This window comes from Thermothielavioides terrestris, chromosome 6 (genome assembly GCF_000226115.1).
Source record: "Thermothielavioides terrestris NRRL 8126 chromosome 6, complete sequence".
Taxonomy (NCBI): domain Eukaryota; kingdom Fungi; phylum Ascomycota; class Sordariomycetes; order Sordariales; family Chaetomiaceae; genus Thermothielavioides; species Thermothielavioides terrestris.
This window is the reverse complement of record NC_016462.1, coordinates 757,071-776,681: the sequence shown is the minus strand read 5'-3', so window position 1 is coordinate 776,681 and position 19,611 is coordinate 757,071. Positions and strand designations below refer to the sequence as shown.

The following is a 19,611-nucleotide window of genomic DNA, read 5'->3' as shown; positions in this document are numbered from 1 at the left end:
TCGCCAATGGCACAACCCTGGCGGGGCTCTCCACAAAAATGATTTTTGTGTGCCAAAAATCGCCGAGCTCCGCCTGCAGCTTCGCGCTGGAGCCAGAAAAATATATCCCACCCTTGGACGCCCGAGTCTTGACATCCTTCTTCCGTCACGTCCGCGAGAAGAGGCTCAGTCAAGATGGCGCCCGCAAACCTGCCCTCCATCTTCAATGCCACGAGCGCCGACATTGAGCAGCTGCTCGCTGCTCAGTGCCACATTGGCTCCAAGAAGTGCGTCCTCCCCGCATGTCTGCCGTCGCTCGTTGTCGCGGCGCGTACTGACAGTGTGCCTTAGCCTGAGCGTCCATATGCAGCGTAAATAAACCCCAACCGGGCGACCGGTCGAAGGACACAAATCTGACAGCTTCTTGCGTGCAGCCTACATCTGGAAGACGCGTGCCGACGGCGTGAACATCATCAACATTGGCAAGACCTGGTGCGTGGGCTGGACCCTGTCGCGGGGGAGGATGACTGCGGCTCGAATTTGCGAACGACAGAGCGCTGACGGTGCACGCCTGCAGGGAGAAGCTCGTCCTGGCGGCCCGCATCATTGCTGCCATTGACAACCCGAGCGATGTCTGCGTGATCTCGGCCCGTCCCTACGGCCAGCGTGCCGTCCTCAAGTTCGCCGCCCACACCGGCGCCCAGGCCATTGCCGGCCGCTTCACTCCCGGTTCCTTCACCAACTACATCACCCGATCGTTCAAGGAGCCCCGTCTGATCGTCGTCACCGACCCCCGCACCGACGCTCAGGCCATCAAGGAGGCCTCGTACGTCAACATCCCCGTCATCGCTCTCTGCGACGCCGACTCGCCGACCGAGTTCGTCGACGTTGCCATCCCCACCAACAACAAGGGTCGCCACGCCATTGGCCTGATCTGGTGGATGCTGGCCCGTGAGGTCCTCCGCCTGCGCGGCACCATCTACAACCGCGAGACCCCCTGGGACGTCATGGTCGACCTCTACTTCTGTACGTCCCTTCTTTGTGTTACAGTCCCGAAGCGTGGACAGGCGAATAAAGCTAATCATTCTGCGCAGACCGTGACCCCGAGGCTGAGGCCGAGGAGAAGGTCGAGGAGGAGAAGCTCCCCGGCGTTGAGGACGAGGGCCCCGTCGCCATCGAGTCCGGCTTCGCCGCTGGCGCTGGTGACTGGGAGGCTGCTCCCGCTGGCTTCCCTGCCGTCGGCGCCACTGCTGAGTGGAGCGAGGCGCAGCCTGGCTGGGAGACTGGCGCCGCCGCTGCCACCGGCGAGTGGGCTGCTGAGGCTCCCAAGGACGCGTCGGGCTGGTAGAAAGGAGACGGCACAAAATAGAAAGGCGATCTTCGGGTTCAGGCGTACCGGCGCTGGTTTTCGGGGCCTTGTCTCGCTCTTGGCTTGATTCATTTGCCCCGCTTCCACTCGCCATATCTTCCTCGTCTCGGCGCAGATTTGTGGCGCGAAAGTAGCGTCTCTTTGGCGGAGGTTACACATGACCGCACTAATGAGGGAAAGATATCCTCCCTGGCGGAACTTTGTCTCTGCTGGGGAGGGGGAATGCCCTGTGGGGTCATGAGGGGTGGACTTAATCGTTATCCCGCCTTGCCATAGGAATTCTACTCGGCCACATTTCTGGTTGATGGTTGACTGGTGCACATCTGTTTGCCCGCGAACGGGCTCTGGTTTCGATCCTGACTTGAGTGTCCGTGTGGCCCGCCAGGGCACGAGAATGAAACAACTGGTTTGGTCAGTGGGATTTGCTCCTTTTGGGTTGATGTAAAACACCATGACTGAAAAGCCAGCTTCATGCCCATATGCTCAAAGGCGCGGATTTATGAAAACAACCCCCAGTCCGCGTCAGGGACAGGGGCTGGAGTGAACATTAACATATAATTCTCAGCATAACTCTGACGGTTCTTTCCACAGTGTCTTGCTGGCGATTCTTCTCTGGTTACATGAAAGTATCTGCCAGTTCCCAGTTGCCAGCAGAAGTAAACCAACACAGCAATAGCGTATGCAAGGATAATTTGATGAACGTAGGCAATATAACAGTTCAGTCTCGTACGCTGTTGATGCCCCAGTGCGAGAGGATAGCTCCTGGCAGGACTTCATGTCACCTACGAGCCAGTATTCAGTTGGCCAGCTCACGAGCAGCCCTGAGCAATCTGGGGGCAGGATGGAGCGAATGATGTCTTCGTAGCTGGTCTTGGGCTGCTTTAAGGTAAAGACGTGATACGGATACTCGACTGCATTATTACAAGACTCCACCTCACTCAGCGATTTGAACGTGCCACCGCTTACTCCGGAGACGGAACGGACATCATAGACCCGTTCCTGGGCGCATCCCCTGGTCTGGGCCCGTGTCAAGGATAGGTCGGAAGTCCACCAAGCTATGGTTGTATGATGACATGAAACGGTCAGGTTCTTAAGATTGGAAGAGTCTTGCTTCTTCGAAGCCCCTTGACCATCCATATTGAACTTCTACGCTGTGCGGCGAGAGCCAGCCAATCGAAGACATTGCTCTACCTCCGGTTGTACTATGATCTGGAGCGTTGAACGCATAGTTATCCAAAAACATGCCTTCCAAATCTGCCAAACCAGTCCTTCCCGCTCTTAGATCCGTTCTATTTACACTGCTCGGTTCGTCTTATCGTAATACACCCCGTACTGCATTCGGATTTGGCACCTCGCGTCCCCGTCCGGCCTCGACCGAACATCCGCAGCCAAAGCCTTCAGGGCCTCCTCGTCGGCCTCGGTCATCTGCGTCGACGGCGTGGGGTGCGTAAATGAATGGGCATAGAAAACCCCGTCGACCCAGAGTGTTCTCAGCCGGCGGCAACGGCGTCGGACCGTGTCGAAAACAAGACTCCAGCTGCCAGCCTCTGTTGGGCGCATTTCGGTCAGTATAGGTATTTAATGAAGTAGACAATACTGCTGAAAGAGGAAATATCAGGAAAGAAAAAAAAAAAAGAATAAATTGCTCTCGATAGTGGGCAACGTAGAGAGCGACATCCAGATGCTTGAAAAGCACGCCAAGCACGTACCGTGTATCTGCCCGTCTTCCTCCACGCTCTCAAGTTCCACATCGTATAGTCCGAGGTGGGTAAGAGGAGCGCTTGTCACCCCGCCGCTGCTTTCTCCATCTTCGGACAGAGAAGAAGCCGGAACTGGTACCCCCGTCATTGCGGCGATGAAATATGCCGCTGCGGAGCATACACGTTCCAGTTGCAGCCGTGTGAGTCCTCGGAGCTGGTCGTGCAGCCTCAGCGGAGCTGGGGGCATATCCCGGAGTGCAAGCTCAGTGAGGTTCTTGAAGCGAGCGATAGGTGGCAGCTGGCGGCCACACCCGTGTTCGTGAACGACAATGAGCCTTCTCAACCGATCACACTGCTGCGGCGGAACGGATTCGAGGATCGTGTTGGCAGCTAAGCGGGTGGACGGGCCCAGGTGGTCGAGTCAGCTTATGGATCGCTCGAGACTTAACGCAGGGCCAACCACTCACACCTCCAAGGGGAGATCATGTGCAGTTCCGTGAGGTTGCGAAGCTTGCTCAAGGCAAACTTGATTATATCCTCGAGCCATAGGCCCTGCCACCATTCGGGTCTCCGGATCGCCACGACACGGATCTTAAGCGCAGTTACCGAGTCGAACCGGGTAACGAGCGAAGGGAGTCTGCGCATAAAGTTATGCTGGGCCGCGACTCTGGCCCGGATCCGATGTCCAGGTACGGAAAACTCGTCCTCGGTTATACAAGGCAGGTTGATCGCCAAGCCGGTGATTTGGCCGAGAAGGCTCCGGTTCTCGTCTGCGAGGCAATACCGGGCTTGCTGCCTAAATGTCCACTCGGGGCGACAGTCATATCCGAGGACGAGCTTAAAATGGCTGAACAATATCCGGGTGGCTGGCGTATAGAAACGTCTGTTGACGAGTCGGAGATCGCACAGCTCCCGCTTCAAGTTCAGCGAGATGATGAAATCCCATTCCCCATACAGATTGATATTAGTGACCTTATAGGAATGGACGGCGTCCCACCTCGATGGCCGAGAATATCCCGAGGAGCAGTGGCAGAAGTCGTGATGCAGCTGGACGACGATCTACGCACGGGTCAGCAGAGTACAACGTCGAATCGTAAGTTGATAGAGAAGTAATGCCATCCAGACGTACGGCGTCGTAAAGCTCGGCTGGGAGCTTCTCCATGGTGGATGTTGCGGCAGCCCTTAACCGATCAGACAAGGAACCTGTTGCTCGTGGAGACCGAAGCCGTGACTCGGTGGAAGTCGTCGAGTTGCGATCGGCTGGAGAGGCCAGGTCGGATGTCAAGAGGGCGGAAAAAACGCTTAACGAAATCAACGAGTTATGCTCGCCGTGGGTTCAAGGTCGAGAGTTGAGAAGAGCAGCTCTATATAGAACCAGCGATGCGATCCTGAACATGGGGAGATGGCTCCTGGGGGAGGGAACACGCCAGCATGTTGGGCTTATATACCTGCGCGGAGCGAGACCAGGCGATGAGATGGAAAATGGCACATGCTCAGCTGAGAAGCATGCCAGAGAAGGAGCGGCGTTTTTCAGCGCATAAGGAAAGAACGAAAGAGGGCACATGCCACCGGACCTGCGCGGATGTAAACATGGAGAGGCCACCTGAACATCCGCAAAGGGCAGGAGGTGTGAGGTCATGAGAGGGACCAAGGCAGCAGCCCGATTAGAGATTCTCCAGGAACTGAGTGAATCGGCAGGAGCTACCAGGAAATAGCAATCCTGGGATGGCAGCCCAAAGCAGTGTCTATCATTCACCAAGAATTAGGTAGATGTCAGTCAGTCGCCAAGCAATGGCAGAGGTTTCAGCAACGGCAAACAGCTGCGTTAGGTAACTTCACATGATGAGCGAAGAGACACATCCGAACTGTTCTCTCTGGCTGTGACCACGGCCTGGCGGAGCAACTGGTCAACCACGCCCAGTTCTGCACACTAGCTCATCCCTAGCGCCACGACGTCACGCGTCGTATTCAGAAACGCGGTATCTACGGTATAAGTCACATGAACTATGAGTAGGTAGAAACAGAGAGTAGCGAGCGCGGCCGCCTTCCCTGCTATATAGATATCGATACAGCCTTCGCTGCCGTCATAAAGAGTCATGTCACATGCGACTCATATCCGGCACCCTGGATACCATGATTGCGCTGTCTTCTACCACTTTCAACTGCTTGTCTCATCAACACATGAAAAGACTCATCAACACATGAAAAGAATCAGAGCAAGCAGAATCACAAACCGGGACCTGAAGATGGAGCAACCGCCCACGGACACACTGCATCAGACATAAGCGTCTTGAAGTCGACATTTCGATTGCCCCCAATCAACTGATGCACCACTAACTGCAATCAGCCACCTGGTCCCTGGGTCAGACGTGCTCTCTTACAACAACCCGCGACGACGCCAGATCTACCACATCCCTCTCCTCTTCCTGATACCACACTCCCCGGGATTGGTATCACCACAACCCCTTATGCAACACCCCCACCAGCAACAACACAACACGTCCCAGCAAATCCTACCAGCAGCACCCATCAATCAGGCAGGGCAAGAACGCAAACCCACGCACGGCCCCGTCCCGCCAAAAACCCGGCAGGGAGCCAACAGGCCAAGGTATCTCCGAATCAAACCAAACCAAGTCAGAATCCCAAGATCTAAACCCCCCACTCCACGCACATTGGCAGCAGTAAACTACCAGCGAAGCTAGGAAGGCTCAGCAGCCATGCGCCGAAGTACCACCAAAAGACAAGCAATGTAAAGCAAACAAAGGAACTCCCGATACGCCTCGCTGTCCCCCATCGGTCAGACCCAACCCCAGTTTGGGGATCCATCAGGATCTCCCTAGTGTATGTAATCGAACACCCGGAACTCCCAAACTCTCGACTCCCGACTTTCACTCCAACTTGGGCTGGAAGATAAGATGGACTGCCGAGGCGGCAAGCCACGGCAGATGTCTAAAAAAGGAAAAAAAAAAAAAAGAAAAAAGAAAAAGAAAAAAGAAAAGCAATAGCGCCTCGAATGCGGGGAAGGAAATGGCCAAGGAAAATGGAGAGTGGCAATGTCTGTGAGAGCGGGTGAAAGATTAGAGAATACGGTAGTACGTCAAGCAGATGAACGACACGACGTGGCGGAAGTTAGGCAAGCAGGTAGGTAGGTAAAGGAGATATAGATTGGTGGTGGTGGTGGAAGTAGCGCCGATGAAATGCAATGCAATAAATGAAAATGGTGATCGTGCTTCGCAAGTCAAGTAGGTGGGAGCAAAGACGCGGGGTGACACATGCGCGAGCATGGGAACTGTCTATAATGACCAAGATGTTGTTGCTATTATGCTCCGTCAGATGAAAAAAGATGAAAATGCGGACCAAGTAAACTGTCCATGGCACAGGGACGGAGGGAGGTGTTGCGAGCGTCGGTCGTGGCGGTGGTATCGTCGAGACTGACTGTCACTCCAGCGCATCACTCAGCCGGCGGATCTCGTCATCCTCCAGGGCGCCCATCCACAGGCAGCGCTCCGTGATGCCCTCGGTCGGCTGGAAGGTGTACAGCGAGCTGGCCTCGAGCAGCCGCGACAGCGTCTTGACCACGCCGGCGGCCGTCCGGCAGCGCTCAAAGTTGACCAGCGGCGCCGTGGTCGGGGAGCTCGCGATCTCGCTCGGCTTCTGCGCGTTGAACAGCAGGTCGTGCGTGTAGATGCCCACGAACGGTATGCACCCCATGTCGGCCACCGCGGTGCCGCCGCCCTCCATCTCGGCCCGCAGGTTGTAGAAGTTCCTCGTCGGCGACATGAGCGTCTCCAGCTCGCGCAGCGTCTGCCTGTCGTGCGCGGGCACCATCGCCCACGTCTTGCTCAGCTTGCCCACCTCGTTGCTGGTGAGCGCGATGGTGATCTGGCTCATGGTGGCAAAGTTGCGGTACCGGCGGCAGTGCGCGGCGATGTGGATGAACTTGATGATGCACCGAGCCCGCTCTTCGATGTCCTGCGTGAGCATGATCTCCGAGATGGCCCACTTCACCATGATGTTGAACCGCGCGATGACCACCTCGACGCCGCGCGCGTCCGTGTCGCGGAGGAACGAGACCCAGCTGCGCACGTGGATGCCGTTCTGCTCGGCGTTCTTCCAGCGCATGTCGATCAGCTCCTTCCAGTCGATCTCGTTGAGCGCGTCCTTCTCGACGAGCGTGAATTGCTGCGCCAGTACGTCGCTGTCGAAGGCAAGGATGAAGGGCAGGTGAACCGAGTACTTGTTGTGCACCGCCTTGGGACGCTCTTCTGCGGCCGGGTCGGGAATCTCCAGCCTCGGGGCGTTCCGCAGGGCTTCCTTGGTGCCGGTTGGGTCCGTGGGCGACGAAAGCGGGGATTGGCCGAACGACAACGGCGCCCCGGCCGTGGTCGGTGTGGCTTCCGGAGTGGGCGGCAGCGGCTTCTCCCAGACCTGGTGATCCTGGAGCGTTGGAACGTAGGCGGTTTCCGGTGACATCTGGAGGGCTTGAAGTAGCGTGACAGGCGGGGATCGGGGACGCGGATTAGATGACTGGCTCTCGCCAAGAGGATGGGCAGGCAAGGAGGATATGGCGACGCCAATAGCCGAAGGGTCAGTTCCCGCCGCATCCTGAGCAATTTCCTCCGCAGACAACTCCGACGAAAGGTCGCTCTCATTGTCGCTCTCCACGTCCAGGAACGATTGTTCCACGCTGTCCCGCGCTGGTTCAGCTGTCGGAAGAGTGGCCCCTTGCTGGATCTGATCCATGCTGTCTGTCTTGTTGATGAAGTCGAACGAAGGATGCTGGGAATCGTGGACATTGCGATTTTCGGGCGTTACTGGACCCTCGTCAGGGCCCTGTAAGACGGAACGATTTGCCCATTCCTGCGCCTCAGTCTCTGGGCTCCGTCCGTCATCGGTCAGCCCGCGTTCCAGCAGGGGAATCGACGAGTAGGAGGCTCTTGAATCGTCTGACAGAAAAGACTGGACGCCGGTGTGGCCTCGGTCGCTCCGGCCCGCGACATCTAGGAGAGCGCCTGGTGGAGTGATCGTGGAGGGCGCGATCGACGACGGGGGCGGTGGCGGCTCGTTGATTAGGTGGGCATTGCGATGCTCGTGCTTCTCGTGTTTTGTTGCAGCATGTTCCGTAACACCCTCTTGCAGTGCGGGCTCCAACGAGACATCGATCTGAGGGGCGGTCCTGCCGAGATCCATCGACAGTTTGGCGCCTGTCTTCTTTTGGTATTTGCCCTCCAGCTTCAGCAACGCAGACTCGACGCCGCCGTCATCATCCAAGTCGTCGGGAATTAGCGCTAGCTTCTGTGCTTCAGCCTCAAACGAGGGTCGCATGACCGGCTTTGACGAGTGGGTGCTGAAGAGCGACAGATGGGGCTTGGGATTCGGGTCGGCAAGAGCGCCCAGGGAGAAGGTTGTCTCGGCATGGCCCGCGGAATAGTCGCTCGCGACGACGTTAACATAGCCTCCTGAATCAGCACGGGCGCTGCGCAGATACGAGCTGCGGATGGACTCGCTGTACGTAGTCAAAGAGGCTGCGGAACGAGATCTCCGGAGAGGTGCCCGATCGAGATCGCCGGCATTAGCGACAGCACGGAGATCGCCGCCCGGTCTTCTCCTCAGGACGCGAAGGGGCTGCGGTGCAAGAACGGGGGAGGAGTCGCCCAGGGACTGCCCGGATACTGTTGTGGCATCGAAGCTGCGGATCGTGGGTTGCCGAAAGGTGCCGCTGGCAAAAGACGCACGGCGCGCAAGACCTCTCGAACGGGCCGAGATGTACGAGCGACTCGAGGCCTGTCTCGTGTGGCCCCTCACGCCGCTGAGGGTCGGTCGCTTTGCGTCTTGTATCGAAGAATCCAGCGAAGGACGGGTATGTTCTTTGGACGGGCGTGCGCTCGGCCCAAGGGTCTCCATATCGGGAATGAACGGCGGCAGGGGGTCGGCCGACAGCGAATGCCGCAACACATGCTGACCCAATACGTACGAGGACCTCCTCGGCGTCCCCGTAGGGCGACTAGGCGGAGTGTTCGGCGGGGTCGGGTCCGCGCCGTGGGGCGCGAACGCTTCGGCGAACGCCTCGACCGATGAGTTGACGGCCGGCAAGGCACCAGTCATGGCGGGGTATTTGCCGGGAACAGTGGTGTCATCGACAATGACGATGGACTTGCTGCCGGCGGTGATGCCCATGTCACTTGTGGGCCGCGTCACCACATGGTCGCCCGAGAAACGGATGGGAGACGCATCAGCTCGTGTGGTCGGATGTCCCGCGGTATCTGCAGGCGCTTGCAAGTGCGAGGCGGGTGGGCTGTGCGCAGGTCTCTCGCTCTGAGCTTGCGAATCCTCGCGAACAGCCTTCTTGAAGTCCTCAGCAACCTCGGCACCGAGCAAGTCAATGCGAACCAAAGGCCGGGCGCCATTCTGGCGGCTCCGTGGCTGTGGTACGATCGGGGTGCCGGGGAGCCTGTTGGTCGTCGCGCCCTTGGGTCCAATCGGAGACATGTTGATGTATGTCCCCTGTGTGGGCGACACATGCTGGCCCCTGGTGCTCAGAGCGCGCCGTACGCTACCCAAGAGTCTCTTCATACCCTGCCCTGACATGGCTGACGCCCCGGTGCTCTCCTTACTCAGCTCATTCGGCACCGACTGGAAAATGGTGGTTTGCCTCGCGTTCCCGCCTGGGTGAGGGACTTCGACTAGTGCTTGCGAAGGTGGCAGCAGGTTTCCTCGAACCAGACTTCCGCCATACGGAAGCGCCAAAAGAAACTCGGCGTTCTTAAGGAGACCACGCTCTGTCGTGGTCGGATGGTCTCGCAGGGAGTCGCTAAGGCTGCCGTTGCGCTTGTGAGCCGGCTGCGGACGGGCACGCTTGCCCGCAAGCGCGCGGGGCGTGGTGGCGACGGGGTCAGCGTCGTGCATAGTGCTGGGGTCGACAGGATGTGCGGTTGCGTACCCGGCGCCGGCTTGCACGGGTCGCGTACCCTTGGTAGGAAACGAACACGACACCACGTCAACACTGGCGATGCTGGTCGGCGAAATCGCGCCGTTCCTCTCCACCCCGGTACTGACCACCTGGTCCTCCGGGGTTGCCGGCCGGTCTCCCGCAACGACGGCGTCGATATAAGCGGTCTTCGGCACGCCGGCATGGAAGCTCGCCCGCGTTAGAAGCGTAGCCGGCACCGACGGGTCGTCGAGCTGAGGCGGCCCGCTGTCGCTTTGCAACCAGATGGTCGGGTCCAGGCTTGGGTCGCGGTGGCCAGCGACGCCCCCGGGAGAGATAGGCACCCCCGGTCCCAGTGATGTGTCAAACTCAGCCCCGTCCCAGAACTGCGCACACACCCTGCGCCAGCACTTTTTCAATTCCGCCAGGATCTTGAGCGGCGATTTCCGTGTCTGTAGCTCCTGAGACACCTCATCAACAAGCTCATTAAGCAGAGTGCAGAACGTGACTCGGAGGTCGTAGTCCACCAGGAAGTCGTCGAGGAAATAGTTGAGGATCCAATGGCGTAAGGCGACGAATGTACGGACCCTTACCACCAAGCCAACCTCATCGTCCCGGCTCAGCGCCCATCTTAAGCGGGCAAAGAGCATGCGCAGGAGGTCCGAAGGTTCGAGGAAGGAACGGTAGGTGAGGAAGAAGTCGGATATTAGTTCATAATCGAGGAAGCTCGGGGAGGTAATCTCGGCGACCAAGCGGGGCGGGGTGGCTGCAGTGACGGACCCAGACGTCGAGTACCGGACGATGGTTCTATCGTCGCAGTCGGGTTTGAAGGTCAAGGCGTCGAACATGGACGGCTCAATCACAAGGTGAGTGGACATGTACGTTGCTCGTAGTGGAGGGGTAAAGCGAAGCGGGCTCGGACCGCGACCGTTGACGGAATCAGGCGAAGGGTCCAGCAACCCCGAGGCCCGGAAGAGGCTCGGTTTCCTGGAGTCGCTCGAGGGTTCGTCATGGGGCGTGAGACGTAGGAAGGAGGCGCTGCTGGAGCGGATCTCCTCAGTCGGGGCATACGATGAGCCCCGGATGAACGGCGTCCCGCGGACACTGAACCTGGGCGTGCCTATTCGCCATGACGGAATAGCGACTTCTAGCAACGGCGGCCGGCTCCAGTCCATTTCCTCCACGGTTTTTGGTCGCTGCTCCTCGCCCGGCTGCGTGATGACTACTTTGAATCCGCCGGGCTCCGATTCTCGGGCTACGCTCGTGTCGGGCACCGTGGAGTCGGACATGGCCCGGCGATGTCGCGGACGGATCTTGATCTGCTTCTCGCCCGAGTTGTGGCGTCCGAGACTGGGAGACGAAGAAGGGGGGTGTGACGGCGTCCAATCGCGGGGTGGCAGCTGTAAAGTCGAGTCTGGGTCAGGACCCATGCGCTGGTCCGAAGTCAGGGCGTCGAGTCCGGCGGTGCTAGGCGGAGTCATGGGAAACACAAAGGGCGGCTGCGGGTAGCGCTGGTGTGCGGGGCGAACAGTTGGCCTGAAGGTCGTCAGCGGCAGTCCAGGTGACTGACATTCAACGCGCATAAGATGTGGCGGGAAGGAGGATAGAGGTGGAGCGAAAGGCGCAAACTATCTGTACCGTACCTCAGGTATATTCGGCCATTGTTCCCAACGTTTGCGACAGCGAACTGTCTCCCCTCGCGCCCTGCCGAGCCACCATCTGGAGTGAGATCCCACTTGTCGTCATCCTGGCTGCCTTTTTTCGCCCGTCGCGCCGCCAAGTTCTCCTCGTGCGACCTGCGTTCCGTCAGGGGCAGCAATGGCTTTGTCTGGGCACTGGCGGACGCCCAGGGCTTTGTTTTCCCCAGACCGAGACCTAGCGCGCCTCGTGCCGCCTTGGCCCGTTCGCCATCCTTCCCAGGTTTTGGTGGAGATCGCAACAGGCGCGCGTCCCTCAACGTCCTTTCTGGCCGCGATGCCGCGGCCCGAGGCGGCGACTCGGTGAGTGGGAGCGGCCGTTGAACGAGCCGAGGTGTCGACACCGTCGCGGCAGGCGTCGGCGGTGGCGGCGTGTCCAGGTCCATTGTGGGGGAACCGGTCCTACCGATCGGGCAGTGAGCGGGCGGCTACCTGCTCCGAATCCTGCTGCCGACGGTGGAAAGGCCTGCAATTGAAGACATTTCAGAGTCAACAGGGGCGCGTTCGTCCTCGCATAGACTCGCGAGCGACCACATGTGGCGGGGTCATGGGTGGATGCTGCGGTTGAGGTGAGGAGGGAGCGCGAGCCCAGCGGCCTGTGTTTACCCAGAGCCGTGCACGGGGAGCTGCGGGCGGGAGAGACGGGCGGACGGGACACGGGAGGGGGGAGCGGCCGAGCAGAGGAAGAAAACGGGTTAGCGTGGAATGGAGTCACCTACGGGTGCGGGTGCGGGTGCGCGCCATGAAGCGATTTACATGTCCTGTGTGGTGGTTGCAAACACACGGAAGCAGAGGAAAAAAGTCGCGACAGGTGGTTTCACTGGTCAATCAGCGAGAGCGAGAGACCGAGGTACTGTTCTGATTCGCCTCGAAGCCGTGTGAAGAAGGCGTTGAGAGCAGACAAGCCAAGTCCAATTCCAACCAGAGAGCAGGAGCAGCAGCCATTCGATCGGCGGGCAGGTGGGGAATCCTGGGAGAAGCAAGAACCCCGGCTCGAGCTTGGTCACCAAAGTGCACAAGCAGGGCCGTCAGCCCAGCTCAGTCATCAGCGCGTGAGAATGAATAATAAGGCTACCTGGTATGAACATGTTGGTCGGCAGGAAATTTGCGGGTGGGCCCAAGTCAATGCGGGAGGACAACCGGGTTCTGCTGCAGTGCAGTTCACTAAAGTTATTGCATTGCGGATTTAAGTTGGTGGCTGGCCCTTGGGGACTGGTGCCGGACATAGCCATTGGACAATACCACTCTAACTTCCTTTTTCTCAGGGACAGGGACAAACAAGAGACTACACAGTAGTTGACTCGAGACGAGCGAAGAGATCGGATGCAGAAACCACCATCAAAGAAGGGCGCACAAAATCATCATCACGGCGCAAACCGTGCAAACGAGTGGACTCCGTATTCCGTCCCGCGCGCACGGTTCGAGCCTGCTTAGCGCATCCCACCAGGTGGGGCTTGCTGGAGCCCCCTGGTAATTCCGTCGGGTGACGAGTTCACTTTTATAACATCAACACAGGGTTAGTTCACGGTTAGTAAGCGGATGGAGGCTGGCTGGTCTGAGTTCTTCATCCACATTGGAGCTGGTGGCTGGAGTCGAGATTTGCACCCCTGCACGTTCACTCTGCAGTAGCGTACCCTTGATGAGGAAAGAAGGGAAAACCGGCTTCACGCCCATCTTTTCAATCCTGGGTCCCAGTACCTCAGTCTGGCTCATTCTTGGCCTGCGTCTCTCTGCCAAGTTACGCCAGCAATCTTGAATGCCTCGCCTAACTAAACCCGGCCGTTGCCCGGAGCCAGGTCCGGAAGGAGGGCCTGGTCGCTGGGTGTGGTTGGGTTATGGCTAAAGAGGTCCCGCCAAGACTAATTTCGGAGACTGCCGCTTACAAGTATTTACAATCGCTACGGGGTGAGCAGGGCTACGACGGGGCTACGACGACTTCGAGCAATATCAACAACGAACAATCGCAAAGACTCGTTGCAACAACTTTACGAAACCTCAACCAAATCGAAAAAAAAGAAAACGAAGTTAACCCTCACCCTAACCTTGACCTTCACCCTAACTATAACCCTCACCCTAACTAGCGGGGGCTAGCGCCGCCCCCCGCACCCCTGGCGAACTAACCCGTGGCTAACCCGTGGCGATAGTGCAAACCCCTTGGCGATAGCGAAAACGCCTTGGCGATCGGGGTTGCGTAAAAACGTTGTAAAAACATTGCCGACAATTGGCCGAAATTAGTCTTGGCGGGACCTCTTTAGCCATCAGCTGTGGGTGCTTTGTCGCGCTGGCCAGTGGGGCGCTAGGTTGGCGCGGTTCCAGATTTGGAGCTCCCCCCGGCACCGGCTTTCAGCTTCCGGGCTCGCTTGATCGTTGGCTTCATTTCCTAGACGGCTGGGTTTCCAGGTTGTTTGAGCTGAACTGATTCGAGGAGAGTTAGTGCACGGAATAGAGCGGGCATGAGATGCCGGGCAGAGTCGCCCCAGGATGTTGTGGTATAACTCGTGTACTTTAGTACTAGTAGATATTGTGGTTCTGGGACTCGAGCTAGGCGGTTCTGTTCTGAACGAGCCTCGACACTACCGGCGACGGAGTTTTATGTCCATAAGTGTGAGATAAACTATTCTTGTATACCTGAGACCGAGTCATGCTGGACGAGTTGCCTTGGCCTCCCCACATGATCAACATCGACCCCTTTTCCTGGATTCGGTGTTTGAAGAAGAACCAGGGTGGACCAAGCTTCATTTCCAGGAACGGAAGCTTGAGGAGCCAAAGGATCATTGACCAGTGACATTCCGTACGCACATTGCAACATGGACGGAGTTTCCGTCACACTCTGATGTCGAACGGGGCACCATTCAGGTGTGGCGACATCACAGAACCGGCAACCGATGATGTCGACCAGCAAGCCGGAGCCTCTCACATTAACTTCCAAAAGAACCAGGCCCTCTCTTCTGGCACTTGGAGGTTGTCCCGTTGGAGTAAGGATTAACGTTACCATCACCCCGATTTAGCTGGGCGCGCCGCAAAAAGCTCGTTCCACAGAACGGGTGCCCGCAAAAGGTTGGGAACTGTGAGGCTCGAACTCACGACCTTGGGATGGGACGGCCTGAGACCGACTCATATGTTATATGAGACCCACACTCTAGCCAACTGAGCTAAGCTCCCAAGTTGTACGTCAACATTTGAGGAACGCCTTCGATAATGGGAGAGCAGGCTCGAGTCGCAATCGAAAACGTGTGAATTTACTTCCTCCGTTGTATTGATCCTTGAAGACGCGGAGAACTTACCACTCAAGTGGCCTTGGCCTTAGACAAGGGCCAATTCCTGTTTTCGCGAGTTCTGCGCGGGACCTGCATTGTGCGCCTCTCGGAAACCAGCCCATCCTGCATGTCCCTTTTCCGTCGGGTTGGGGCCATTGTTTTTTGCATCGCCTGCTCACTTCGCAAGTCATCTCACTCAATATTCGGGATCCAACTCACTTGCTCCAATGCTACATAACCCATTAGGACGAAGCATCATATCCACCCCGACTGCAGCCGGACGTCTAAATAGAAGGCGTTGGTACCTCGCACACCTCGGGAAGAAGCGGCCAAGTCGAGCAGGGAAAGAAAGGTGGTATTTGTCCCGTCTCCAGTTCACTCTCTTCTTCCCTCCTGCGGCAGGAAAAACAGGCACAGCAGAAAGAACAGCAGTAGCAGCTACAGCTATAACAGCAACAGTGACAATAACAGCACTGTAGACATATGAGATATTTTCCCGACTGCTAGCCAGACCAAGCACTAAAAGTCAGTGACAGTGTTCACGGCCGGCGGGCACGTAAACACATTGCACCGAGACCGGGACCGGCATTATTGGACCATGCAGACAGACCACGTTTCCTGAGATCCCATCTTGGTTTGTCATAGAGAGTTTAGGACCCTTTTGTCTCTTAAAACGCCATCCTCACCAGACCAGCCCGCCTCCAGGACATCTTTCCCCTCCTACTCAGACAGTCAGCCAGCATTCTTGAGCTGATCGTCAAGCAGCTAGCTGATGTTCTGGATCATCATGGCCATGCTTGTCATGCTTCGTGCACATGAGGCATGTTAGGACAGGTCTGCGCCCTCCCCGTGCCGCCACAAAGTAACTGCCTTGGTACACGACAGGAGGCTTGCAGCCTCGACGGGATGATCGCCAGGCCCGAGGCCGCGAGCGGTGCAGGCGTGTGCTGTCCACATCCGGAAGTACACGAACTAACTGATAGGGTTGGAGCTGTTGCCGGAGTTCGGGACGGGCCATCCGGATGGCCAAGTCGCGGTGTTTGTGCACAGTACTCCGTTCCGTACGTTCGTATTGCAGTACTAACATTCTGGGCTGGAAGTTGGGTTGGGTTGTTCTTGTTGGCGGAAAGGAGGCCTGAGAGCTCAGGCGATGCCTCAGCGTTCCTACTGACGTTGAGAGGAGGACTTTTTTGTATCTGCAGGACCGGCGTAACTTACTGTCGCATCCAGTTATCGTCAGCTTCCTCCCTGTTTATATTAGTTTGCCCTGCAGTAGAACTCTCGCGGGTTAGTAGCAGTCCGCGGTTCGTCAACGACTATTGAATGAACATGGGAATTGAGCACGACCGAGGATCTCGTCGACCGAACTGCAAGGCGAAACGACGCAACACAGGGGTCAACTAGGTGTTCCTCTAATGAGGACACCGCTTGCGGCTTCATTCGATCCTGGAAATAGACTGAAGCTTAAAAGGCTCTACCCACAGCAACTGGCAACATTATCTTGACACCCTTACTACTCGTCAACGGATCACTTACATGCATAGGTCATCGAGATGCAACCAACCCATGTGGTGATGGACGACGAATCCCTTGCTTCCCAGCCACATCAGAAATCGGCAAGGTACACAGCAAAGTGGCATGTCTCGCAGAGACGCGGTAAGTCACAACGCATGCACGTTGAGCATCGTTTGACGAAGAGCCAAGCCCCGAAGAATGCGAACAGAATCCTGAGCTGGGGTATCTATTGTGTGATATATACGTGCGTAGACCTCTCCCTCTAATCATCAAACCCTTCGAACTCGTCGCCAGCCCCGCCGCCCTTTTCGCTCGCCCCCAACTCATTCCTCCTCCGCACCTCGCCGATCAGTTCCTCCAGCTTCCGCTGCTCCTCCCTCTCCTTCTCCGTCATCCGCCCCAGCCGCTGCGCCTCCCTCTTCTTGCGCCTCTTCTCCCGGCGCGCGGCCCTCAGGTCCTCCTGCTCATGCTTGCCGCTCCACGCCTCGTTCTTCTTCCTCTTCAGCGACGGAGCCGAAGCGCCGCCGTCCGCAGCCGCCGCCTGCCGCTCGGCGCGCTCGGCCTTCCACCGCGCCAGCTCCTCCAGCCGCTTCCTCTCGCGCGCCGCGTCCCGGAACGGGATGCTCTCCGTGTCGATGCCCAGGCCGAGCGAGCGGTCGAGGCCCTTGACCTCGGGCATCTTGGGCAGCTCGAGCAGGCCGTAGCCGCGGGCGAGGTCGGCCCAGTCGAGGTCGGCGACCCGGAAGATGGACGTGGCCTGGTGCTCGATGTAGCTGCGCGCCCAGCTGACGAAGGCGCGCTGCGCGAGCTGGAAGACCTCCCGGTCGGCCTGGGCCTGGGCGCGGATCTTGGCGGACACTGCCTCGGCCTCCGCGGCGGAGACCGAGATGGCCGGCTTGGAGAGCGGCGTGATGGGCGTCTGGCGCACTTCCAGCAGCTGCACATAGCCCTCCTCGCGGCCGGGCTGCAGCAGGACGACGGCGAGACCCCGGCGGCCGGCGCGTCCGGCGCGCCCGCAGCGGTGGATGAAGACCTTGGTGTCGGTGGGTGGGTCGTGCTGAACGACGAGGTCGACTTGAGGGATGTCGAGCCCGCGGGCGGCGATGTCGGTTGTGAGGAGGATCGTGGGGGAGGTGGCGTTGACGAAGCGCTCGAAGTTCTTTTCGCGCACTTGGGGCTCGAGCTTGCCGTGGAGAGAGAGGATGGAGAAGCCTGCTGGGAGGATGCCATGCAGCACGCGGGCGAAGTATTTGACGGCGAGGCAGGTGGAGAAGAAGATGATTGAGCGAGACGGCCGAGGCTCGAGCTTTTCTAGGAGCTGGCACAATGCGGGGATCTTCTGGCTTGCTGGCGTGACGAGGTATGACATCTGCAGTGACATCGGCGTCTTGCGCTCCTGGATGACGCCGCCGTCTTTTAAGCTCTTTACTCGCACTGTGATCTTATGAGGGTATAGGAGGCCAACGGTAATAAGCCTCTCCACGGCTTCGCTGAGCGAGGCGCTGAACAAGCCCGTCCGACGTTGTTTGGGTAGGTAGCCCAAGATCCGCGTAAGCTCCTGGGAGAAGCCGAGATCGAGCAGGCGGTCGGCTTCGTCCATGACCAGGACCTCGAACGAGGATGACGGCGCCTTGACATAGGGGCTTGACAAGAGCTCTGCAAGACGCCCGGGTGTGCCAATGAGAAGGTTGGGCGATAGCCGCAAGAACGTCCTCAGGTCCTCGGCAGCTTTTGTTGTGCCTCCAACCAGGAGCTGTGGGACGATCACGGGCTCCGTCGTAGCAGGACGCTTCTCGTCGCTTTTGGCGTAGGGTAGAAGGTCGGCGGACGGGCCATGGAACTTGATGAGAGATACCAGCACGTTGTAGATCTGCGACGTGAGTTCTCGAGTCGGCGAGATGATGATGCCCTGCACGTGGTGCCGTTTGGCGGGCTCGTCGCAGCGCAGAAGTTTCTACGACCAGCTCGATCAGCAAGCCGTCCATGCACCTCCTTCGTTAGATATTAAGCGCCTAGTTGTACCTCAACCACGGGAATGAGAAAAGCAAGCGTCTTCCCACTACCGGTGACCGCCTCCACCACGACGTCCTTGTTCCCGCGGAAGATCTCGAGGCAGGATTTCTGCACCGGTGTCGGCTGTTCGAAGCCCATCGAAGAGAGGTAGTCGAGGATCCATGGCGCCAGGCTCGGCGTAAAAGCGTCCCACGACCTGGGTGGTTTCCGGGCGCGAGCTTGTTCTGGCGACATTGGGTAGGTCGCTAACGCACCGGCGCGTGGTCGAGAGCCCCTCAAATCGATGCGATCCAAGCAGCACTGCATCTCAAAGCAGCCAAAAAAGTGTTGCGCTGGGTCTTATCGCTTAATCGATAAGCATGGGTTCCACGAGGGTCAACGATGACGGCCTGAAAATTACCAGGCACCCCCAGAACCAAGCAAAAGCCGTAATTAACCCCACCGTGTACTGTGCGTCAGGGGCTTGAGTGACTCGCAGCCGTTTGCAAACATTAACCTTGAGTCACCAAATGGTTCGACCATCGAGTGCCCCGTTCTGGGGTTTGATACATTCCTGAAAAGACTTTGAAGGGTGGTAATGCGACTTTTTTAAAATGACAACCCCCTTTTTTTTAGAATGACAACCCCGAGGGGTGGCCCGTGCGTCTCCCACCAGGTTTTGCAGCGCATGTCACCAACACGCCTCAGCAGTGTATCGCCACAAGAATCGCTGCAAATCGACGATGTTCCTAACGTTGTTGAAGAGCCGAGAGAATGCAGATTCAGTGGAAAACGTGGAACTGGCTAAAAAGCTTAAAGATGCAGTAGAATCAGCCTTGCACAGCACAGTACCAAGGATATAAGCCTGGAATACTGCCTGTCTTGACCGCCTACCTATATTGTGCAGGCCGCAAGTCACGTGGCGCTGCCTTATCGATAAGAGGCTACATTGAGCTTCACGACGTCTGCCGTGTGGTGATGCGCGGTGCAAGATTTTGGTGGGAGACGCACGGGCCACCCCTCGGGGTTGTCATTCTAAAAAAAAGGGGGTTGTCATTTTAAAAAAGAGCCGGGCTTTTGGGACTGTAGGCACTGGGCCCGCGGGACTGTACCACGTGATTCTGCCCCCACTTATTTCCCAATTCGTCCGCCACACTAAGATCTTTCTGCCCAC

At 57.8% G+C, this 19,611-nt stretch overlaps 4 protein-coding genes and 1 non-coding gene across 5 annotated transcripts; 1 reads left to right on the top strand and 4 right to left on the bottom strand.

The window, feature by feature from the left end:
- The first annotated feature begins 33 nt into the window (after window positions 1-33).
- Window positions 34-2,138, top strand: THITE_2123271 (40S ribosomal protein S0). The gene is made up of 5 exons (XM_003657449.1): window positions 34-266; window positions 331-350; window positions 414-471; window positions 557-1,005; window positions 1,074-2,138. Exons 1-5 carry the CDS (start codon window positions 175-177, stop codon window positions 1,325-1,327), a joined length of 873 nt encoding a protein of 290 aa, XP_003657497.1. The 5' UTR covers window positions 34-174; the 3' UTR covers window positions 1,328-2,138.
- A 503-nt stretch (window positions 2,139-2,641) lies between these two features.
- THITE_116498 (uncharacterized protein) lies at window positions 2,642-4,210 on the bottom strand (the record flags this gene model as incomplete). Its single annotated transcript, XM_003657448.1, has 4 exons — window positions 2,642-2,895; window positions 3,058-3,438; window positions 3,516-4,107; window positions 4,178-4,210. 4 exons carry the CDS (start codon window positions 4,208-4,210, stop codon window positions 2,642-2,644), a joined length of 1,260 nt encoding a protein of 419 aa, XP_003657496.1.
- Window positions 4,211-5,996: 1,786 nt separating this feature from the next.
- Window positions 5,997-12,354, bottom strand: THITE_2123267 (uncharacterized protein). The gene is made up of 2 exons (XM_003657447.1): window positions 11,620-12,354; window positions 5,997-11,512 (listed from the first exon to the last, which is right to left on the bottom strand). Exon 2 carries the CDS (start codon window positions 11,455-11,457, stop codon window positions 6,487-6,489), a length of 4,971 nt encoding a protein of 1,656 aa, XP_003657495.1. The 5' UTR covers window positions 11,458-11,512; window positions 11,620-12,354; the 3' UTR covers window positions 5,997-6,486.
- Window positions 12,355-14,732: 2,378 nt separating this feature from the next.
- Window positions 14,733-14,835, bottom strand: THITE_t143. The gene has a single exon. It is a non-coding gene; the product is annotated as a tRNA-Met (tRNA).
- A 1,671-nt stretch (window positions 14,836-16,506) lies between these two features.
- Window positions 16,507-18,997, bottom strand: THITE_2123266 (uncharacterized protein). The gene is made up of 2 exons (XM_003657446.1): window positions 18,468-18,997; window positions 16,507-18,399 (listed from the first exon to the last, which is right to left on the bottom strand). Exons 1-2 carry the CDS (start codon window positions 18,690-18,692, stop codon window positions 16,708-16,710), a joined length of 1,917 nt encoding a protein of 638 aa, XP_003657494.1. The 5' UTR covers window positions 18,693-18,997; the 3' UTR covers window positions 16,507-16,707.
- Window positions 18,998-19,611: the final 614 nt, after the last annotated feature.

What these genes read in the sequence shown, in the direction of transcription:
- THITE_2123267 (XM_003657447.1), bottom strand. Translation starts at nt 11,457, where the DNA reads ATGACTCCGCCTAGCACCGCCGGACTCGACGCCCTGACTTCGGACCAG.
- THITE_2123271 (XM_003657449.1), top strand. Translation starts at nt 175, where the DNA reads ATGGCGCCCGCAAACCTGCCCTCCATCTTCAATGCCACGAGCGCCGAC. An exon ending in CCTGAGCGTCCATATGCAGC is followed by an intron (nt 351 to 413) that starts GTAAATAAACCC and finishes TCTTGCGTGCAG; the next exon opens with CCTACATCTGGAAGACGCGT. An exon ending in ATCAACATTGGCAAGACCTG is followed by an intron (nt 472 to 556) that starts GTGCGTGGGCTG and finishes GCACGCCTGCAG; the next exon opens with GGAGAAGCTCGTCCTGGCGG.
- THITE_2123266 (XM_003657446.1), bottom strand. Translation starts at nt 18,692, where the DNA reads ATGTCGCCAGAACAAGCTCGCGCCCGGAAACCACCCAGGTCGTGGGAC. An exon ending in TTCTCATTCCCGTGGTTGAG is followed by an intron (nt 18,400 to 18,467) that starts GTACAACTAGGC and finishes AGCTGGTCGTAG; the next exon opens with AAACTTCTGCGCTGCGACGA.